Source organism: Rhincodon typus, chromosome 4 (assembly GCF_021869965.1).
Source record: "Rhincodon typus isolate 14 chromosome 4, sRhiTyp1.1, whole genome shotgun sequence".
Lineage (NCBI taxonomy): Eukaryota > Metazoa > Chordata > Chondrichthyes > Orectolobiformes > Rhincodontidae > Rhincodon > Rhincodon typus.
Genome location: NC_063335.1, coordinates 85,850,119 through 85,869,777, shown reverse-complemented (window position 1 = coordinate 85,869,777; position 19,659 = coordinate 85,850,119). Strand labels below are relative to the sequence as shown.

The window sequence follows — 19,659 nt, the reverse complement described above, 5'->3', positions numbered from 1 at the left end:
GTCCGGAATGAATGAGCGACAAGGTTGCTGCTGTGGACAAAAGCAATGTTTATTATTTTTTAAACGTCGCTCTTGTAAGAACGTCCAGCTTAAACCAGGGAATCAAACTGATATTCGTGTTACATACACAGTAGACAAACAAAAGTTAGAAACTGTTTTGAATTATTTTATAATGAGGAAAAAGGTCTCTAGATAAACACAAGATCACAGTCGCTTAATGACTGCGCGCCCTCAATTGTCACATCATTCCTATAGTCTCAGAGATATAATTGTATTGAGTAGGTTCCTCCTTATCCGTCTGGATTGATCGCTACCACATCCAATATGCACTCTCCAGTGCTGACGTTCAGGAGTGGCGGTGTGGCCTATCTATAAGATGCACTGCAGAAATTCGCCAAAGATTAAGTCTTAGAGAGCACCTTCCAAACCCAGGGCCAATTCCATCTAAAAGGAAGGGCAGCACCGTCAGCTGCAAGTTCCCATCAAAGCCATTCACCATCCTGACTTGAAAACTTTTCGCCCTTCCTTCGGTGTAGTTGGGTCAAAATCCTGGAATTTCATCCCTAGCGGCATTGTTGGTCTACCTACAGCGTATGTCTGTAGTGGTTCAAAAAGGCAACTCACCATTATCTTCTCAAAGGCAATTAGGAAATAAATGCTCGCCCTGCTAGCAAAGCCAATGTCTCACAGATCGAGACAGAAAATTCCTAGTGGAGTAGTTCCTCATATTTACTGGCTATTAATCTCAGTCGAGGTACAATTATCAGTAACTTTAAACAACTCATTGCAAAGATCAGTAATGTATAGCAAACTGGCAGCACTGGATTTGAGATATTACGAGAAACTTCAACAGCAAGATGTTCAGTTCATATTTGTCATGGTAACTCAGAAACCTAGACATTACCTAAAAATAATTTGCAAGCATATAAATTATTTTCAGCGAATGCAATTTCATGTTTCGAACACTGCCTTTCCAATGTCTTTATTGAAAAGTACAACCCTGTAATGTAACGCAACGTTATAACACGATCTGTTCTCCTTGTGTTTAACCTATTTGATGTCTGAGTCATCACAGGGTCAAATCAAACATAGGATGTGCTATCCTCCGGTTTGAAACAGTTTCTTCGATTTGAAACAGTTCCCAAAGAAGTGGCAAAACTATTTATCCTTTCGGAGAGAACTGTTGACCATTAGCTGAAATAAGCTTGAAATCCATGAACCGTGAAATCTGGTTTTGCATTGCATGCAACTTTGATTTCATATGAAAAATAACAGCTGTTACAAATCATGTAGGTGAAGCGTCAAAATTGACTAGCAAAGTCCTCTTTTAGAAAAAAAAACTCGATCAACCTATTGAAATGCTATAACTTTGTAGGGATATACAGTTATAATAATCTCACTGCAAGATACCCAGTTTGGCAATGGCCCCATTAAAAGCAGAGAATTTTATGCAGGCATTATCTACCTACATTCCTCCTTCATGTTTTTATATAGCAGATTGTAAACATCTAATAATGCTTTGTTACTGCAATGAAGAAGCTGTTAAACTTACATCTCAAATAATATTTCTTTTCAGTTGATGAACGTCTTTTGCTTTATTTTCTGGCATTATATTCTGTGTCTTGCTTTGTTTTCTGTGTTTCAAGATGGTGCCAGAGAGTAGTGACACTAAACAACACCTTTTACTGCATTTGTAATAGATGTGACAAAAAATAAATTTCATCTAATTATTCAGCTGCACCAAGCAAATATTACATGTGAGCTTCTTTCTATTCTACCTCCACTACACAACTGTTAGTGGCTCTCAGGCTTATTCTTAGACCTATACAGGTCCCTGAGCTTTTCCCAGGTTCTAAATTCAACTAACAGCTGAACTCATTGCTTCCCAGTACTTCTCCCAAGTGCTTACTGCATGGAACTAGCAAATAGCTTCTTAGACCTCTTCCTGACACGTCAGCTATGCAGATACAACAGTCTTTAGTTACCTTCTCAGCAATGCAACTATCAGTACTCTTCATGACAGAGCCTGCTGTTTATTCCTTGTGTCTAGCCGTAAACTACTCTAACCTTTGAACTATTCTTCAGTGACCCTGGAACTGTTTTGAGCGGCCAACTTACAAAATTTGCAAAAAGCCCTACCCCTATTGCTAGCTAGAAACAATTCTAACTAATATTGGAACATTAAGTTCCCTGTGTGATACGATTTTCACAACTTGCTGGCTTAGACAATACAAATGCATACAAGAGAAAATTGGGCAGCACAGTGGTACGGTGCTCACGGCTCCAGGGTTTAATTCTAGCCTCAGGTACTGTGTGGAGTTTGCATGTTCTGCCTGTGCTTGTGTGGGTTTCCGCCGGGTACTCCAGTTTCTTCCCACAGTCCAAAGATGTACAGTTTAGGTGAATTGGCCATGCTAAATTGCCTTGTAGTGTCTGGGATGTTCAGGCTAGATGGATTAGCCCGGGTAAATTGGGGGTTATGGGGACAGAGGGAGGAGGTGGGTCTGAGTGTGATGCTCTGTAGAGGGTTGGTGCAGATTCGTTGGGCTAAATGGCCTCTATCTACACTGTAGCAATTCTATGATTCTACTTCTGCTTCACAGAGATAACCAGCAATGACAAATAATATAATCAAGATTGCACATGACCAACATTTGCACTCCATACAGTTGAAAATTGCATGCATTTCATGTGTACTAAGATTACAGATGACCAACCTGTACAGTGAAAGTGCAAGATTGATGCAATTGCCCCATGAAAGGCTTCTTTTTGCTCAGAAATGGAATCTGTGTGCTGGGATGGAAAAATAATGACTGCCGTAATCCTTCAGGTGTGATCACATCTATTTTCCAATTGCAGTTCACATTCAGGCATCAATTGAATGTAGAAGGCAATACAGGTCACATTTGATAGTCACAGGCTCAGTCAAGTAATCAAACTGATTCCTAAATCTCCATGTTTCTTCCTTCCTGGCATTCCCTGGCCAACCCATTGCTACGGATTCTCTGCACATCAGCTGGAATTATGTCTACAGCTGTCATCATAAACTATTAATTCATGATCCTACAATTTAGACGTGTCAACCAAAGGCCACAGTGGTGGTGTTTCCTGGTACCCACAGTGTTCCATGAATGCCCATGTACTATCATCTCCTCTCCCCTTGTATGTTGAATTCCCTCCCCTTCGCATCCTTGTCCCCACTGCATCCTAGGTTCCTGCTTCCAATCACCAGCAGTGAGTTATAGAGTCACAGAGTTGCACAGTACAGAAACAGACTCTTTGGTCCAACTCATCTATGCCGAACAGATTTCCTAAGTGAACCTAGTCCCATTTGCCAGCATTTGGCCCATATCCCTCTAAACCCTTCCTATTCATGAATCTGAGATAGTAGGAACTGCAGATGCTGGAGAATCCGAGACAACAAGGTGCAGGGCTGGATGAACACAGCAGGCCAAGCAGCATCATAGGCTCTGCTCCTATGATGCTGCTTGGCCTGCTGTGTTCATCCACCCCTGCACCCTATTCATGAATCTGTCCAGATGCCTTTTAAATGTTGTAACTGTATCAGCCTCCACCACTTCCTCTGGCAGCTCATTCCATACATTCACCACACTCTGCATTTGATTTTATAAATCTCTATAAGGTAACCCCTCAGCCTCCAGCACTCCAGGGAAAATAGCCCCAGCCTATTCAGCTTCACCTAATAGCTCAAATGCTCCAACCCCAGCAACATCCTTGTGAATCTTTTCAGAACCCTTTTAAGTTTCAATGGCATCTCCCTTATTTTTCAATTGTCTCCCCAATCCTAGACTCACCAAACAGCGAAAATATCTTATCAGCATTTACCCTATCTCTTTAAGTACTTTGTAGGTTTCAATGAGATCACCTTTCATTCTGTGAAATTCTAGAGTATATCAGGCCCAGTTTGCCTAATCTCTCTTCATAGGACAGTCTCACCATCCCTGGAAACAAATCTGGTGATCCTTTGTAGCACTCCCTCTATGGCAGTAATAGTTTTCCTGAAAAAAGGAAATTAAAATGCACAGTACTCAAGGTATAGTCTAACCAAGCTCCCATACAACTGAAGCAACTCAATTACTTCACTAACCCTGTAGCCAAACCCTGTTGTGATAAAAACTAATGTTCCATTAGCCTTCTTAATAGCTTACTGTATTTGCACGTTAGACTTCACTGACTTATTGACAAGAACACCCAGGTCTCTTTGTACATCTACAGTTTCCAATTTTTCACAACTTAAAAAACTCTGGATATCTGTTCTTCCTACCAAAGTGGATAACCTCAACATTTTTCCACATTATATTCTGTAATGTTAAAAACCAAAAGAACTGCGGATGCTGTAAATCAGGAACAAAAACAAAGTTGCTGGAAAAGCTCAGCAGGTCTGGCAGCATCTGTGGAGGAGAAAACAGAGTTAATGTTTCGGGTCCGGTGACCCTTCCTCAGAACTTTGCCTTGATGCCTGAAAGGAAAAGAAAAAGTTTCTTGTTAGCACAACGAATGAGCCGGAGGATGAAGTGGAACTGCAGAGTGGTGCAGCCCTGAACTAGTGTGTTACGTTGCTGTTGCAGTGTAAGGTTAAGAGTGCACATGTGATGCCGCATGGCACTGAGTGTGGATCTCAGGATGTGGCAAGAGCAGCTGTCTGTGGAACATTGAACATCATGGAGGTATCTGCGATCCTGGGAGGATTCAAAACATGAGGGATGAAACTTCAGTTGGAATCCACGTGGGGTGAGTCTGAGCCGGATGCAGTCGCTGAGGAATGTGATATGGCTGTGGAAACGAGTTTTAGCAAATACCTGGTCAAACACCAGGAGTGACAGTGAAATTAAAGTCGGTAGGCAAGAAGAGAGATTGGAACAGAAATCCCGTCGGAGAGAGGAGCGGAACTTCTTCAAGGTGGGCATGCCTGGAAGAGATGTGGCAGTGAGTTAAATACTAAATAAGAACCAAAAGAACTGTGGATGCTGTAAATCAGGAACAAAAACAAAGTTGCTGGAAAAGCTCAGCAGGTCTGGCAGCATCTGTGGAGGAGAAAACAGAGTTAACATTTCGGGTCCGGTGACCCTTCCTCAGAACTGTATATTCTGTAATGTTCTTGCCCAATCACTGTGCTTGTCCAAATCTTCCTAAAATCGCTTTACATCTTCATCACGGCACACATTTCTGATTAGCTTTGTACCTGCTGTAAGTTTCGAAATATTACTTTTCGTCCTCAAGTCTAAATCATAGATATATGGGTTATAAGTACTGATCCGTGCAGTACCCTCCTCGTCACAGTCCACCAATGTGAGCATGACCCATTTACAGTCATTGAGTCCTAGAATCATACAGCACAGAAACAGACCTTTTAGCCCAACTCGTCTGCCCAGATCAGATATCCCAGTCTGACCCAGTCCCACGTGCCAGCATTTGGCCCATATTCCTCTAAACCCTTCCTATTCATACCCATCCAGAAGCCTTTTACACATTGTAATTGTACATGCATCCACAACTTCCTCTGACAGCTTGTTCCATACACACTCACCCACTGCATGAAAAAGTTGCCCCTCAAGTACTTTTAAATCTTGCCCCTCTCCTTTAAATCTATGCCCTCTAGTTTTATTCCTACTCCAACAGACAGACACTCCATCTTGCCCTGTTCTCAGAGGTCTCACTTACAGTTTGAAAAATGTTTGGGAAGCACTGGTTCACATTCTTCTTGAAGCATGGATCCCAAAACTGAACAGAAAAACTCCATCTGAGGCAACAACAACTCCAGCTGGGGCCAAAGGCATCTCTCACACATGTTTCTACACCAAGTTGCTCTGATTTGGAAGGTCATGTCAGAAAAAGTGCTGCAGATTCAATATTAGTTTCCCCGAGCTATGACTATTTAGAGATTGCTGCCCCTTGCCCTGGACCGAATGGACAACTCTGGGATTTTTTTTTGGGCCAATCAAAAGTGGGCCTTCAACCAAGCCGCAATGCAGTAGGCCCCGAGCCCACCAGCTTTCGCTTCCAGATCCCTGGTTCACCTGGGCCCAAGAGCACAGACCCTCCAGGCTCTGTTTCCAGGGCACACACTGTCAATGTGCCCACTCCATCCCATCATTGCAGCAAGCTTCCAGGCCCACACACTCCCGCCAGCCGGCCAACGGAGCGGCCCTCTCCTCTCTCCACCCCCACTACCCTAACACAGAAGTTCCTTTGACTTTCAGTAAACAGACCCCAGGACTGAATGTAGCACACCCCCGGGCAACTTGTAAAGACAGCACTGACTAATGGGTGACCAGATGCTTGAGTGATCCCTGTACAAATCCAAAATTAAGCAACTGACCATAGCCTCTTCCGGATTGCACTGATCTGTGCATCCCCCGACCCTAACTGCACTGACTGATCATTCTAAACCCTGGACTAGGATTAGATGATACTCACTGTACTTGGATCACTTGATTGATAGCAGCCCCCTTCACTTGGGACTACACCCCACAGACATTGATACATGGCCATTCGGTTGAATCACACACATTGCATTGGCTGAGTAGGCTGTTCGTACATGCTGGTAACAGATTGGCATAACACGGTGCTCTACTCCAACCTTGACTAACGACTGCTGACAACTATGACATGCTCCCTGGCTCTGTGTCTGCACTAAGCATCATGCCAAGACAGAAGTACAACAAGCCCATGGAGCATTTCCTGAGATACTGATGCAAAATGTCAAAGCGAATGGCTGATCAACAAGCTGAAGTCACCACAGAACTGCTCTTGCTTGCTGACAGGTGAGGGATTGAGAAACTTCATTTAAATGAGGTGGAATTAGATAATAATGAGATGTTAATATATGTTAATAATGCAAATAGGCCTCTCTCTAACCAGAATCTTGCCTCGCTGTTCAACACTTGCTTGGGAAATGGGACATTTTAATCTCAACATTGAGAAGCTCCTTGCTGACCATATCGTGTGATTTTCCCAACTTTCTGCCATTGCCAGCACTTTTCAGGGATGGGGAAGTTTCCACCAGTCATATTCTCTTACAACTTATTTTCTTACCTACCTTTGCATCTTCAACAAATTTGGCTATAATACCATAAGTCACTTCATTTAAATCAATATAGAATGTAAATAGTTGAGACCCTAGCATTTCTCCAAGTTAGTTCACCAACCTGAAAATACCACTTTTATTCTGACACTGTTTTCAACTTATTAGTCAATCCTCTATCATGTATCATCCCCAACAGCACAAGCTCCTATCTTGTGTGGTAACCTATTAAGTGCAACTCATCAAATGTCTTTAGTAAATACAAATGCACTAATCAATCTGAATTTTTAGAGGACTTGACAGGGTAGATCCAGAAAGATTGTTTCCCGTTGTGGGAGAATCTAGAACTGGGAGCATAATTTCAGAATAAGGGGTCATACATTTAAGATACATAAGGAGGAATTTCTCTAAGGGTAGTGAATTCATTGAATTCTTTATGGAACAGGGCTGTTGAGGTTGAGTCTTTAAGTATATTTAAGGCTGAGATAAAGAGATTTTTAAGAAGTTACAGTATAGAGGGGTATGGGGAAAGGCAGGAAAGTGGAGTTGAGGATTATCAGATCAGCCATGATCTCATTAAATGGAGTAAACTCGATGACTGAATGGCCTATTTCTGCTCCTATGTCTTATGGTCTTATGAAATGCAGCTTCCTTATATTGCTCTGTGGGGCTCAGCTAGTTTGATAACCTGGAGTATGGTGCAGAACAGTGGCAAGAATAGGGTCCAAATCCTTTACCAGCTTTGAAAGCTAATGGTGGCCTGCCTCCTTGCCTTATTCAATGCTTGTTGAATGGCACCCTCAAACTACATACAAAATTTCTCTTCATTAGAAAAGAGAGAGACAATATCTATGGTCTTTTGTAGACCACGACCATTAACGTTATAGTGCTCCTCTTCAGGCTTCAGGCCTGACCTTCCTTTCCTGAATTCTTATGTCCTTCAATGCTTCTGACTCTCTTGCCTCTTTTTGGCAGTGTATGCAGATCTTTTCTGCTTTCCTTGCTGCTTATGCTGCTCCTGATTTTTGATCCTTACTAGCAAACCAGAAGCATTCCCAATGTATTACTGTAATGTTGAAGTGCAAGTTGATGCCTTTTATGTTACAAAGTTAAAGCAATAAGTAAACACTAATAAGTTCATTATAACATTAATTGTTATTCAGACTAAAAACTGGAACATTGATTATTTAGAAAGGTAATACACAGTGATTTCTGTAAATTGGTGTTCTTTAATACATATGTACATTTCTAATAATACTATGCCCTATTTCTTTAAAAGATGTTATAAATATTTCTATTATATAGTGAGGTATACATTTCATTTGTGCCCATAAAATTGTTATAGAGTTAAAAATGAATTAAATTCAACCATACATATTTGAAGAGTAAAGATATTACATCAGATCACAGGGACAGCAAAACATATTTCATTCAATACTTATTGCTGTAATTCTCAGTTAGACTACCTAATGAAATATGTCAAAAACGTTTGCATCCATGACATCTTCCCAATGTAAGATATGTTCATCAGATTCTTTACTTTAAACTAATATTTCAAGAGCAGGATCTTGAGGAAGAGTGGTACTACCTCGCAGAATTTTATGATTTCTATTTTTGTCTGAAAATTACAAATAGTTCCCAACAGCAAGTTAATTTTTCACAATGTTTATTTGTGACAGCACTTGTCAAAATTATACTCACTATTTCCAAAACAAAACACCTTTAAAAATGAAACTACAATTACATACACATGGAACAATGCATGATCAAATTAGGGCTATTTACCAATACATGGTAACTTCAATTACATATGTTGTAGTTAAACAGTACCTATTCTGTGGGGTGTGAATTGAACTCAAGTCTCTGAAGTGATAATACAAGTTTATCTTGTAAGGTTACCCTTATCAATGAATTTGATATTTATACTTTTTTCTTTGGAAGAAAGTTTCCTTTAATTTCCACCTGAACCTCAGTCATGAGCCCTCACCTCCTGAATACATCAAATCACATTGGAGTCCTGTTTCTAGCTCATGGGTATTTCATACAAAACTTAAGTAATCATTTGATGTTCAGAAATCTGCAGAATGAGTATTGATAGATTATTCAAGCATCGAGATCACCATGGCTAAAGCCTCAGATTCTTCTCATTTGTACTTTAGATCCACGGATTGCAATCAGGAACAAAAATCTTGTAAGTTCCCTTAAGATACAGGATTGCTGGAGATGCTGGAACAATATCATTCCAACTAACTCAACACAGAACAAGGAATATCAAACAAAGAATCTTCATGACCTGGTCCATCCCAATTAGAGACCAGGTGGTGCACTGGCCAATGAAGCTATCTTTTGAAAGAAGAAGCAGCTTTTCTCTTTTTTTAAGAAGTAACATAATATAACTTACTTTGCAGCATTTTCATGGTAATGTAACTCATCAGCAGATACATTTAATGAAATACCAACATAAAATTTCCCTTTACTATTTTAATCATACAAAATGTGCAATAGTGCAAGCTGCAGAAATACAGCAAATAACAAAATATAAGATTTTTTTCCACTATAAAAGCATATCTGACACTCAAAGAGCATTCATTTAATAACTCTGGTTTTGAAGCCACTCAAGTTTTGCATGACAAAATTATAACAACTGATGCTTGCCCATTCCATTGGACATTGTTGAGCAATTCAGCAGAAGAGAGTATCGATTCCAAAAATTGAAAACTTATGGAGCAAAACAAAAAAGGATCTGGTATCAGTCGGATATTTAAACTTCGCATCTACACCATTCCTGAAATGCTCCTTGTCCTCTAGAGGAGTCACAGGGTGCAAAAAGAAAAATAGTGGTCATACCATGATCTTGCAAAATTTCATTTATGCAGGAGTTAAGTAAATATATGAAGAAGAAGATCTGCAATGTAGCAAACGCATTTTAAAATATAAATAGTGTTGAATAACAATATGATCAAGCCTCTGGAGGTTGTGCTTAAATTAAGTATAGTCTGATCATTGCACTGTCCAGTGTTTATGTTCATTACCATTACCAAAAAACTCTGCATGAATTGGACAGGACAGAGAAAGGAGAAACATGACATATCCAAATATGAATGAAAATATTACGAAGAAAGAAAATGTTAAGCTCTAACTTTTGAAAGCAAAGTGTTAACGAGGTCTTCACAGAGGTCAAAAACATTGCTCTGTATAGATAATTCCAAATTGGTAATGCAAATTGAAATGGAAAGAACAGAGTTCATAAATTGAACATTGTGAAAATCCAAAACAAATATTAGTAAGAATTTAAGGAGTGAAGAATTTGGAATAATATGATAAGTCAGTAATGGGAGGAGGCAAAGATTACAGGGATTTAATACAGATGGATGCTATTCTGGGAAAGTGTAAAGTACAGAAGAATCATGGACTAAGTAGCTATTCTTGCCTTCATATTTGTGGAAAATCCATTCTGTCATTATGCTTGCATCTTTCAGTGAGCATTTAGAGATGACTAAGTCATGGACTCTCTCCATTTGTTTCATTTCTTAACAGATAACATTTTCCTACATTTCTCCTGCAAATCTCCAATATAATCCTATTAACCTGAGGAACAAACATTACAATCATAGTGAGATATACAACATTTATATTGGTTGATATATAAAAGCATCCAATCACTACTGTAGCTCCTATCTTTTCGGTATTGATACTGAGAATATACAAAGTAATCAGGATACTGTAACTGACAGATGAACCAGTTATACTGTATCAGGCACATATAAAAGTGTTTATCTTCTAACCAGAGAGTACTTCAATGTATCTTGCTGTCATAGCTTGTAGTTATGCATGACTTATTGTTAATAGCACTCATGGGAAATAGGTTTTCAGGCTTTAAAGGAGACACTGCATTATAATATATGGTTTTAAATAGCAAGTACACAGATTTTATGTTAAAAAATGACTACTTACTCCTTCATATTGAGAGCAAGATTTTTAATTATAAGAACTATGTTTTGAAAATATTCACCACCAAAATAATCAGTGATTTTTCCAAAATCTCACGTTAAGAAAAAATTAATAAGAATCATAGAATAGTTAAGCAAATATCTACAAATACCCTTTTAGAGTTTTAAAGTGTAACAGGTGGGCTCATCTTCATGTGAAACTAGGGGTCCAATCACAAAACTTGAATCAAATTCCCAATATTTTTCTCAAACATAAATGACTATTAGACAGGATGCTGACTTCTGGGATTGTTCGCAGAGGAAAATGAAGAGCTTTAATAAGAGGTAAAATAACTTACAATGGATGGGGAAACTAGTGAAAATGTCTCAACAGCTAAGCTGCTTTTGCAAATACTAGTCTAATAAAGATTTAGGTATAGTAAATAGATAAGTCAGATTGGCATTGATGTTGTCAGGAAAGCTCATAGAAAGTTGATAATATACCGATCAAAATCATGCAACATGTAGGATTGTTTCTGTGAAAGAATTCCAAACTCTTCAGGCAATTAACTGAAGTGACACAATTTTGGACATCTGCACAGGACATGACACAGAAAAATATCTTATTAAATCAATAAAAGCAATACTGGTATGATCATGAAAACATATAGGTTACTCCTTGTTAAAGTGAATCACAATATTTGATATTCCACAAAGACAGACCAGTTCAAAATAGACAAATGTATAGAAACAATGGTTCCCACCCTACAATATTAAAAAAAGGCAAGGAGATTGCAGATACAACAATTATAATTTTTTAGGGCTCCCTCGATTCAGAAATTAAGCTTTTGGATTAGCAAAGTGAAAATGTCACTATCATTTAAGAAGACAGGAGAAAATCAAGCAATTACAGGCCCATCAGTTCAATATCAGTTATCATAGAATCATACAGCACAGAACAGGACTTTTGATCCATTCAGTCTGTACCTTTGGAAAAAATTAAAGTGGCTGCAAATGAGTCACTGTAGGTTTGTGATGGAGAGGCCAGCAGAAAAGATGAGTGGGTGGTAGAAACAGCCCTGATGCAGTTTCTCAAACAGACCCAAAGCAGACAGACTTTTTAAACCCTTACACACAAGAGGAACTGGCGAGTTCCCTTATGGCAAACAAGTCAAGCAAAGCAGTAGGAGTCAATTGTTTTTGACCACAATTCCTAAGGAATACCAGTTCACAGGAAAGTGGTGGCTAGAAAAGCTGTTTACCAACATCCACAGCATAACCAATAATCTACGCAGCTACTGTCCTATTGCCCTGCATAAGGTCCCAAACATCCCCTGACAGATTCAGTTCTGTTCTGAAGCAGTAATCTGCCAGTCTCCCCTGCAGGCATATTTTCAAATGTGAATCATAGAATGCCTTCAGTGCAGACAGGCCATTCGTCCCATCAAGTCTGCACAGACTCTCTGAACAGCATCTCACCCAAAACCCATAATACTCCATTTAGCATGACGAACCTACCTAGCCTGCACATCTTCAGACTGTGGGAGGAAACCGGGGCACCCAGCAGAAACCTGTGAAGGCATGAGGAGAATGTGCAAACTCCACACAGAGGCTGGAATCAAACCTGGGTTCCTGGCTCTGAGAGGCAGCAGTCTTAACCACTGAGCCACTGTGCCACTCACTCAGGTCTGCCCCAAGCAGGTCCTGAATCTGACTTCACATACGGAGGCCAATTTCCACAAAGGGCTGAAGACAGGAAATACATTGATAATTTATCCTGTTGTGAAATTTGCCAAAGTCATCTGCTACGACTGTAGCTAATTGACTCCATGATCAGCAAAATACAAATGGAACATAAGGAACAGCTCAAATGTCTGCCAGAGTCTGACCATCCACATAAAACTACTCTCCAAAGACTGAACTCCTGCCCCTGACAGATCCATTCCTGGTGGCATCACAACCATTGATACTGTGTCAGCTGAAGCTACTGAATGAATTATTAACCTTAGCATTGAACTATAACTACTTCCCAAGACATGTGAAATGTAACAATGTACTGGGGTCTCAGCTTTTCATCACAGAAATTAATAACTTAGATGAAAGGACAGGGTTATGTATCTGAGTTTGCATATGATACTAAATTAGGAGGCACAATTGTATTCATGGGAGTAGGGAATTACAAAAGGACATTGTGAAAATAAATGAGATGGCTAAGCTGCAATGAAGTCATTCTCTTATGAAAATTAAATTGGGATGTTTTCTAAATAGAGAAAACTGGGAGCTTTAGACGAACAAACAGGTTTAATGATTTGTGTATACAAATATCTAAAAGATAGGACAAAGACAGAAAGGGTATTATGAAGTTTAATAGAATAAATGTTACTTTATCCACAAGGGACTGAGATATACCACAAAGGAAGTCATGCTTCAATTATGTAGAAATTTATCAGACTTCATCTGATGTACCTCATTCATGAAAATATAGTGGGACTGTGAATGAGGCAGGTAAGGGACTGAAGCAGACGAACTTCTGCCTTTGTAATTGTCAAACAGCTTTGAAGTTCTTTCAGGTTGTCTCGATGAGTGTGACATCTGCAGGGCAGATTAGCTATCTGGCCATGGCAGCATGGTACAGGAGGCCATTTAAATGGGGGAGGAAAAGGAATTTAGTGCTAGTTGGAAGACAATATAGTCAGAGGATTGACACTACAGCATGAATCCAGATGACTGCCCAGTATTAGGGTTTGGGGCATCTGCTCAGGTGAGTGAGGATCATGCAATAGGAGGGGAAGGATCTAGTCAGCGAAGTCCATGTGGATGCTAATGACATAGACAGATCAAAGAAAATGTTCTGTATAGTAAGTATGAGAAGCTAGGCACCAAATCAAGAAGCAGAATCTCAAAGGAAACATTATAAGCCACTGAAAATTGGCATTGGGCAAATCAGATTAAATAGAAGAAAGTACGGCTCAAAGACTGGTGTGGAAGAAGTGGAAAATGGAAACTGCATAGTTTGACTGTCTCCACCTGACTTGTGCTGGGACGACAGTTCTTGCGGCCCTCAGAAGTAAAGAGAATTTTAAACTAAGGAGTGGGGCCAAGACATCAAATTCGAGAAGATGTGGTAAATTAAAAGCAAGGCAAAAGAGAAAGGGATTACGATGGAATGAGATGAACAAACCAGGAAAAAGAGGTGGAGAGTACAAACCTAAGAGTAAACCAACAGATAAGACGAGCGAATACAAAAAGACTAAAAAAAGGATAAAAACCAAGGCTCTATATTTGAATGCACATTCTATCTGAAACACAACAGATGAACTAACAGTGCAAATAGAAATAAATAAGTATGATCTAGTAGCCATTTACAAAGACTTGGCTGCAAGATAACATGGATTGGGATCCGAATGTTAAAATGCATAGGACATTTAAGAAGGACAGGAAGCTAGGAAGAGGTGAAGGAGTAGCTCTGTTAGTTAACAGTTGTACTAGAACAATTGAAAGAGATAACCTAAGTTCAGGAAACCAGGATGTAGCAACAATTTGGATAGAAATGAAAAATAATAAAGTAAGCAGTCACTTGTGGAGTGGTATACAGAATCCCTAACAGTGACAATACAGTCGTTTGGAGCAAAAAACACAGGGAACTTGTCAGAAAGGCATGGCTATAATAATGAGAGATTTTAATTCACCTGTAAGCTGGAAAAGTTGGATGGGCAAAGATAGCCTAGATGAGGAGTTCACAGCATGGTTTTGGGATAGCTTCTGAGAATAACATCTTCTGTGATTAATCATAGAGGAGGATATGGTATTGTGGAAAGAGAAAGGATTCATTACCTCATAGTGAAGGTGACTCACATAGCAGCAACTATAAAATCATTGCATTTTACATTCAATTTGAAGGGGAGAGGAATGGGTCTGAGACAATTTCGTTAAATTTAAATAAGGGGAATTATGAGAGCATGGAAGTAGAGCTGGCTAAAGTAAATTGCCAATTAGAATAAGTAATAGGTCAAAAGAGATGTGGTGGCAAATATCTAAGGAGATGTTTCAGAATACATAAAAATTCCAACAAGTAAAGAAAATTCCAAGGGACAGAGCCACTATTCCTTAGTTAGCGAGAAAGGTTAAAGATAGTATCAAATGTTAAGAAAAAGCATATAATTGTGTAAAGAGAGGCGAAAGGTCAGGAGACTGGACAGAAGCAGCTATAGATCATGAAACAGAAGGCAGGATGGAACTTGGGTAAATCACAATCACCAGAAATATGGCACTGAGTAAACTGTTGGAATTGAGGGGCTGACAAGTGCCTAATGAACTTCATCGCAGGATATTAAATAAGTGACTATATGATATTGATACATTAGTTTTAATTATCCACACCTATCTAGATTTGAGGAAGTTCTCATTAGATTGGAAATTGGCAAATGTAAAAGAGGCTGGATAAAATCAATTTGTTTTCTTTAGAGCACAGAATGCTGCGAGGGGACTTAATTGAGATGTATGCAATTATGAGGAGCATGGACAGAGTGAAAAGAAAGCAGCTGTTCCTCTTACTTAAAGGGTCAATAACAAGGGGGCATAATTTTACATTAAAAGGCAGGAGGTTTAAAGAGGATTTGGAACAAAATGTTTTCACCCAGAACGCGTTGGGAATGTGGAATGCACTGCCTGGGACGGTAGTTCAGACAGCAAACCATCTCAACCTTTCAAAAGCACTTGGGTGAGCACTTGAGATGTTATAATATTCAAGGCTATGGGTCAAGTGCTGGAAAGTAGGATTAGTGTAGATTTAGAGTGTTTTTTTTAGTCGAAGCAGGCTTGATGGGCCAAAGGGCATCGTCTGTACTATATGATTCCATGATTCTAAAAACATATTCTCTAAATCGTGAGAAATTACTGAGCTCTAAGATGTATTGGGATCTGGTGTGCTGCTAAATGAATTACAAAAAATTAGTATGCAGATACAGCTAGTAATTAGGAAATCTACCAGAATATTATATTTAATTGCAAAGAGAACTGAATACAAAAGTAAAGAGATTATGCTTCTGTCATACACGGCACCGGTGTGACTACATCTAGCGTACTTTGTACAATATTAGTCACTTTATTCGAGGAAGGACGTAAATGCTTTGGAAGCAGTTCAGAGAAGGCTTACCAGGGAAATACTTGGAATAAGTTTCCCTTAAGAGGAAAGGTTGGACAGGCTGAGCTTGTATTTGCTGGAGTTTAGAACAGTAAGAGGCGACGTCATTATAACATACAAGATTCTGAGGGATCTTGATGGGATAGATGTGGAAAGGATATTTCCTTTTATGGGAGCATCTAGAACTAAGGGTCAATGTTACAAAATAAAGGGTCAGCAATTTTAAATCCAGATGAGATGAACTTTTCTCTCAGAGGGTCTTCAGTCTTTGGAACTCACTTCTTGAAAATATGTTGGAGGCAGAGTCTAAATATTTTTAAGGCAAAGGGATAGATAGTTGCTAAGCAAGGGGATGAAAATTTATCAGCAGTCAGTGGGATTATGGATTTGAGGTTACAATCAGATGCTATTAAATGGTAGAGCAGGATCGAGGGGTGGAAAGGCCTTGTCCTCCTCCTTACTTGTATGTTTTTACTAGTTTTGAACAGTGCACCTCAGAAACAATAAACTGGCCTTGCAGAGCGTACACATGGACAGCCACCAAAATTATACCAAGGCTTAGGGAATAAGCTGTGAAACCAGGTTCAAAGATATGGCTGGTATTTAAGAAATATGAATGGTAAACAGGCAGAAAGGTACATAGACACGGTATTTCCACTGACATGAGAATCCAGAATGAGAACAATCTTAAAAATTAATGAAATCATAAAGCATCTCTTCCCCACATGAAGGTTTGTGGAAATTCTTGAACTCTATCTTCCAAACAATATGGATGTTGTGCTAACAGAAATTTTCAAGGTTTTTATTAAATAAGGGAGTCAGAACAGGTGCAACAAAAGTGGATACCTTTAACTGGGTTACAAAAGAACCAAGATCCATTTGAACTGTAGAACAGGGTGGAGAGGATGAATTGTCTACTCCTACCCCAGATACTGTTGCTTACACCTTGCTATTTGTTCATCAGGTTTAACCTACTCACCATTATCAGGCAAATCCCCTCTTTAACTCGTTACCACATATTAATTAACTTTAAAACTACTGTTTACAATTGTGTTCAATGATAAACATGCCAGTTGAAATAAAAATATTCATGATACAATCTAACAAATGGTTATCAAAGTTTTTTTTCTAAAACTTCTTATCCCAGGCCTAAATATTTTCCACACTTAGCATCCTGCAAATTTCTGGTTTTGTGTTGTAAGCCATGCCCACCAGGAACTGGCTTGAGACTGTTCAAACACATTTAACAGAATACAGAGATATTCAACTCTTCAGACTGGACTAGATTTCAACTCACATCCTCGAGGTTAATATCTAACCTACAGCAGAACTGAGTTAGTGACACTGTTCCATCTTTTTCTATTGCTGGAATGGCAAAGGCACGTCACTTTTTTTCCAATTTTGTAACTTTGCTGGTAATCTTCCCAGAAAGGGTCTGATAAGTTGGGTGATATGTTAGACCACAAACAAGGACATCAACTGCAGCAAAATATATCACAAGCGTTATTTGAATAATCTTGAAGTGCAGATGCGTTCTTTCAGTCCTTCTTGGTTTCTTTCTTCACCTAATGTCCTGGAGCATGGCTCATGACAGCAGGTGTGTGGGGCTCAAAATATACTTTTTCCAAAATAAAGGGAATAAAGAATCAATCTTCAACTTTGTTTATCACAGTTGACATACATCTTAAAATTAAAGGTTTAACCGTGTGCTGTCTAATAATTCAATGAAATGAAATCCATTCATATTTCACAATGAAAGAACAATTAGTTTACTGTACATGTGCACTGCACGAATGCTACACCAGATTCTTCTGAAACATGTTCCCTTTTCCACTTGCCAATCAGGTAATTTAAGAAAAACTAACTTATAATTTCCCCCAATTTTCAGTTAGGCCTCAAACACTTAACATGTTAAGGTCCTGCTTCTTTGTGTGCCTGTAACCAAAAATAGTGAAGTACCAATAGTAATACTTCCGCAAAAACATTTAAACCAATATCTGAACAGAGCATGTAGACTAAATGTACACAATGTCCCAGTGTGCTTAAGCTCTACCTAGAGTGCAGAGCTATAAAACAATGTGGAGCTCAGGGCGGTTAGTTCCTTATACAAACAAGTAAATACAATACTTTTTTACAGCAAATTAACTAATATGGAATAACTTATTTCATTCTGCTGCAAATTTTTGTTTTAGACCTCCATTCTGAACAACACCCATAGCTGATTACAAAATAAAAGTTTCGCCCTCTTTTCATTTCAGAGTAATTTGTAAAAAATAAGTTAAAAAACCTAACGTATTTATACGCTTTTACAAGTTCCATTTTAAAAGTCCACCTGTGAAATGAGACATTACTTCAACATTAAATATATGCAACATTAACAAGGACAGTGATTGGAAGGGCTTCAAACCTCACTAGTACTGAAATGATATCAGCGTGTTGACTCTGTATACACGATATGATCTATTCCAATAAACACGAGTGAAATAGTTGATATAAGGGGAATAATCCAGCTTAAGTTCGTGGCAAAATCGCCCGTACAGGGAAAACGCATAGTTTGTGTCCGTCTCTCCTTCATTATAAAGTATCTGAAAAAGGAAAGAAACAAACTAAAATTACATGATAACATTTAACTGTCATTTTAATGTCAAACTATCATCATACTTAGGCCCTTCTATTCCCCTACTCCACTTAAAATCTTGTTAGCTAAGCTGTATTTTACAAGATGAATTATACCTATAACCTAGCTATGAATCCTGTGAATTACGGGATCTTGCAACCTTTTAATCTTACCAAATCATTGTCATCAGAAAAGACTGGCGTTGAGTACTCAATTCTTAGGTCTGAATGTTTGTGTACATTGAGGGCATGAGTGTCCCCAAAGACCACTGTGGAATATCACACATCACATTTTACAATCCACGAAATTTCCCATGACCTTTGTTTTCTGTTGTCTAAACAACTGTCCAAAACAAAATGGGTATCTTTCAGCAAAATTCTTTATTTGTACAGAAATCCGTGTTCACAGAAAATTAACCTTGGTCTTTGGATTGCTGCCAAGTAATAATACCATTGTGCCACCCTTTTCCCCTGCAAATGCTAATGCTAAAAAAAGCCTTAAGAGGTGCAGTTGTCATTGGCATTTAAAATTTTGTACTTTAATAAAAAGCAAATTCATTAAAAATACTAATAAAGCATTACCATTTATTTCTAGCAATGCAGAATTATTAAACACATAAATTATAACAATTATAAAACTTGTAGAGGACTCCTGTATGGCTTTGACTGCTATACAGACTACTGCAAAAAGGACAGAGAAATGCTGGCGAGGGGTCAGGAAGGATTTATACTAATGGTATCAGAATTGAGATGATAACTATCAAAAATATTCAATAGTTTAGGGGTCTCTTCTCTACAAAACAGAAAAGTCAGGAATGTAGAGAATGGGTGAAATTTCCTGGCCCGTCTATAGCCTTCAAAAGAGTGGATAGGGTAAATTAATTGGGCATGAGGCAAAAACTAAATCACTTTCCCAACAGCAGGTT

General features: G+C 38.8%; 1 protein-coding gene across 2 annotated transcripts in view; it reads right to left on the bottom strand.

The window, feature by feature from the left end:
• Positions 1-8,694: 8,694 nt before the first annotated feature.
• The window catches only part of LOC109912830 (dpy-19 like 4), an 86,545-nt gene continuing 75,580 nt past the window's right edge, over positions 8,695-19,659 (bottom strand). For both annotated transcript variants that reach the window (XM_048595981.1, XM_020512271.2), the window contains one exon: positions 8,695-18,702. In XM_048595981.1, the coding sequence (XP_048451938.1) occupies positions 18,529-18,702 (174 nt within the window). In that variant the 3' untranslated portion in view covers positions 8,695-18,528. The remainder of the gene's footprint in view (positions 18,703-19,659) is intronic.